The 2,500-nt window shown below is 40.4% G+C and overlaps 1 protein-coding gene across 1 annotated transcript in view; it reads left to right on the top strand.

The window, feature by feature from the left end:
• LOC101856280 (nidogen-1) overlaps positions 1-2,500 on the top strand; it is a gene marked incomplete in the record, with an annotated part of 55,301 nt that overhangs the window by 24,279 nt on the left and 28,522 nt on the right. Inside the window, 1 exon segment of the mRNA XM_005104399.3 lies at positions 2,016-2,155. Coding sequence (XP_005104456.2) covers positions 2,016-2,155 — 140 coding nt within the window.

Here is a 2,500-nt window from a genome sequence, read left to right as displayed (position 1 = left end):
CGCAGCTTGCACTGTATGCTTCCGTGGAAGCCGAGAATGTTTCAGAGTGTTCTCAGGGGGTCTGCTGGGGTAATAATTGTTGTAAAGCGCATAGAGCATGCTCTTGAGCATGGATGTGCGCTATATAAATTCAATTATTATTATCTTTATTTCAAAAAGATTCATCAGATCATTACACCAGGCAAATCGTGACAGCAAAATAAGCCCACAATAGATTTCCTTACTAACATTATGTCCTTTTAGTTTTATTTCTTAGAAAGGAAGGGAGGGGGGATAAAACACGCATTGGCTACTTCAAAAACGGGTGACTTATTGATGAATAAAAAAAACCCCAAGAAGAATGGAAAAACAGGCGGATAAGATACACCATAGTAGATATCAGATATGTATATCAGCTGGGCATTTATTGTTAACGTTTTTCATCCTATCATTCAAGGGGTTGCACCTCCCATTGGTGCGCTGTGGGACCGTGTGTTTCTAAACAGGGTATCCTACTCCGTGCAATGCAATACAGAACAGTGTCAAGTGTTATTTGAAAATTTATTTAATGACCTACCATACTACTGTTAACTGACACAGAGCAAATTTGCTAAGGCTCCAAACATTTGTTATGACATTCAAGATAAGCACCATTGGTCGTAGGTGGTCGGTAAATAACACTCTGCTGACCTCTGCTGCATCGGTCAAGGGCCAGTAACCTATGAGGAAAGGAGCTATGGTTGAAGCTTTCAAAAAGTTGGCGAAAACGGTGGGGGGGGGGAGGGGGGGGGGCGTCTTTCCTCTCTTCCCGTATTTTTCAAGTTTGTGTGACTTTTCAGAAGGCGTGCTCTAACTTCACATAAAATCGGTTATAAAAATATATTACAAGATGAAATATTAATAATAACTGCAATGTTATAAGCGTATACCCACGCTCAACAGCATGCTCTTTGTATTTCACAGCTATTTTGATGCATAATGATGAGGTCGGCTATTTGGGGCTAGTTAGGTGCAAACATGATTTGTTACCTTCTTTTGTCTACTGACTGTGCTCCAACAGGTGTAGTGGGAAGAAAAAATAAAAATAAACCTGACTTAGTTGGGTGTTGCAAAATACCAGAGTCTCCTTGAAGACATCAAATGATGCCTTTCTTCGCAGTCTTCAAACGTCCGTAGTATTTTGTAGCACCTTCACGCTGGGCAGGGCGGTGTGCTGGTAAATGAGTTAAGTGATCTTACAACTGCATTATTTTGTTGGCCAATATAAAGATGGATATCTTGAATTATAACCACGTCTCTTGCAGTGTAATGAAGAAACTTGACGTGTCTTGTTTTTGTTAAAACATTTGTTCAGCATTGCATTTCACATATTATAATTGTTGCTTTCCTTTTGAAGGGCATGATCAGATTCAGGTCTGACATAGATATGTTTAAGTTGGGCGAAAAATGGAGTGAACGAACTTTACAAAAGTGTCACACACACACACACACACACACACACACACACACACACACACACACACACAAACACACATACATACACATGCACACACGGGCGCGCGCGCTCACACTTAATCACATAAACACCCATACACACATTCACACACACAAACACGCATACATTCTTGCACACAAACACACACATGCACATTGACTCTTCTTGTCCATTGAAAACATCTTTCTTTGTGGATTTTATTTTACTACAAAACATTGATCAAGGACAAAACAAATTTACATTTGCAGTTTTTAAGGACTCTCAAGCTTTGGTGTATTAAACATAGGCGGCCATTTTCTTCCTTAATTGTTTCTTTGACACTTGGCGGCAATTACCTCATTTAACGGCAAGTATCTCGACTTCTCTTCAAAATAGACGGGTATATTTTTCCTCAAAAGTTTGAAGAACGAACACGCTTTAAGGTGATATCAATCACTCTGTGTGGCCCAAAAATTGACGAGCGCTTGATTCCTCTGTGTCGTGACACGTAACATTGTTATTGTCAATGTCTATTTAATTTCCTCTTTTTTCCCCTCCTCAGATCAATGTCAACGGTCACGTATCGTTCGAGAGCGAGGTTCCCGCTTACCGGGCCGATATCCCACTGCCGCATGGGCTGCACATCATTGCTGTTTTCCTCGCCGACATCGACACCACTGCTTCTGGGAGAATTTATTACAGGTGAGAATCTTTATACGATTGAGATTAAAGCTTTAGATGTCGTATAACCAATTTGGATGTGGCTGCCGTTGTTGATGCTGTTTTTGTTGTTGTTGCTGCTGCTGCACCTGCTGCTGTTGTTGTTGTTGTTGTTGTTGTTGTTGTTGTTGTTGTTGTTGTTGTTCCTCCTGTTATTGCCCTTGTTATTTCTAATCATTGCTGTTGTTGATGTTGTTGCCTCTGCTATTTAAAGTCATTACCTCACGTTGGACCTATGGTCATTTGTACTGGTTGAACAATGAAGTACTCACATACAGACGAGGCTACACTTTTGAAAGAAAAAAAAATTCCGACCTGTTTCGTTCC

This window comes from Aplysia californica, unplaced genomic scaffold (assembly GCF_000002075.1).
Source record: "Aplysia californica isolate F4 #8 unplaced genomic scaffold, AplCal3.0 scaffold00418, whole genome shotgun sequence".
Taxonomy (NCBI): domain Eukaryota; kingdom Metazoa; phylum Mollusca; class Gastropoda; order Aplysiida; family Aplysiidae; genus Aplysia; species Aplysia californica.
Note: the sequence above shows the minus strand (reverse complement) of the source record. Positions and strands in the feature narration are given on the sequence as shown.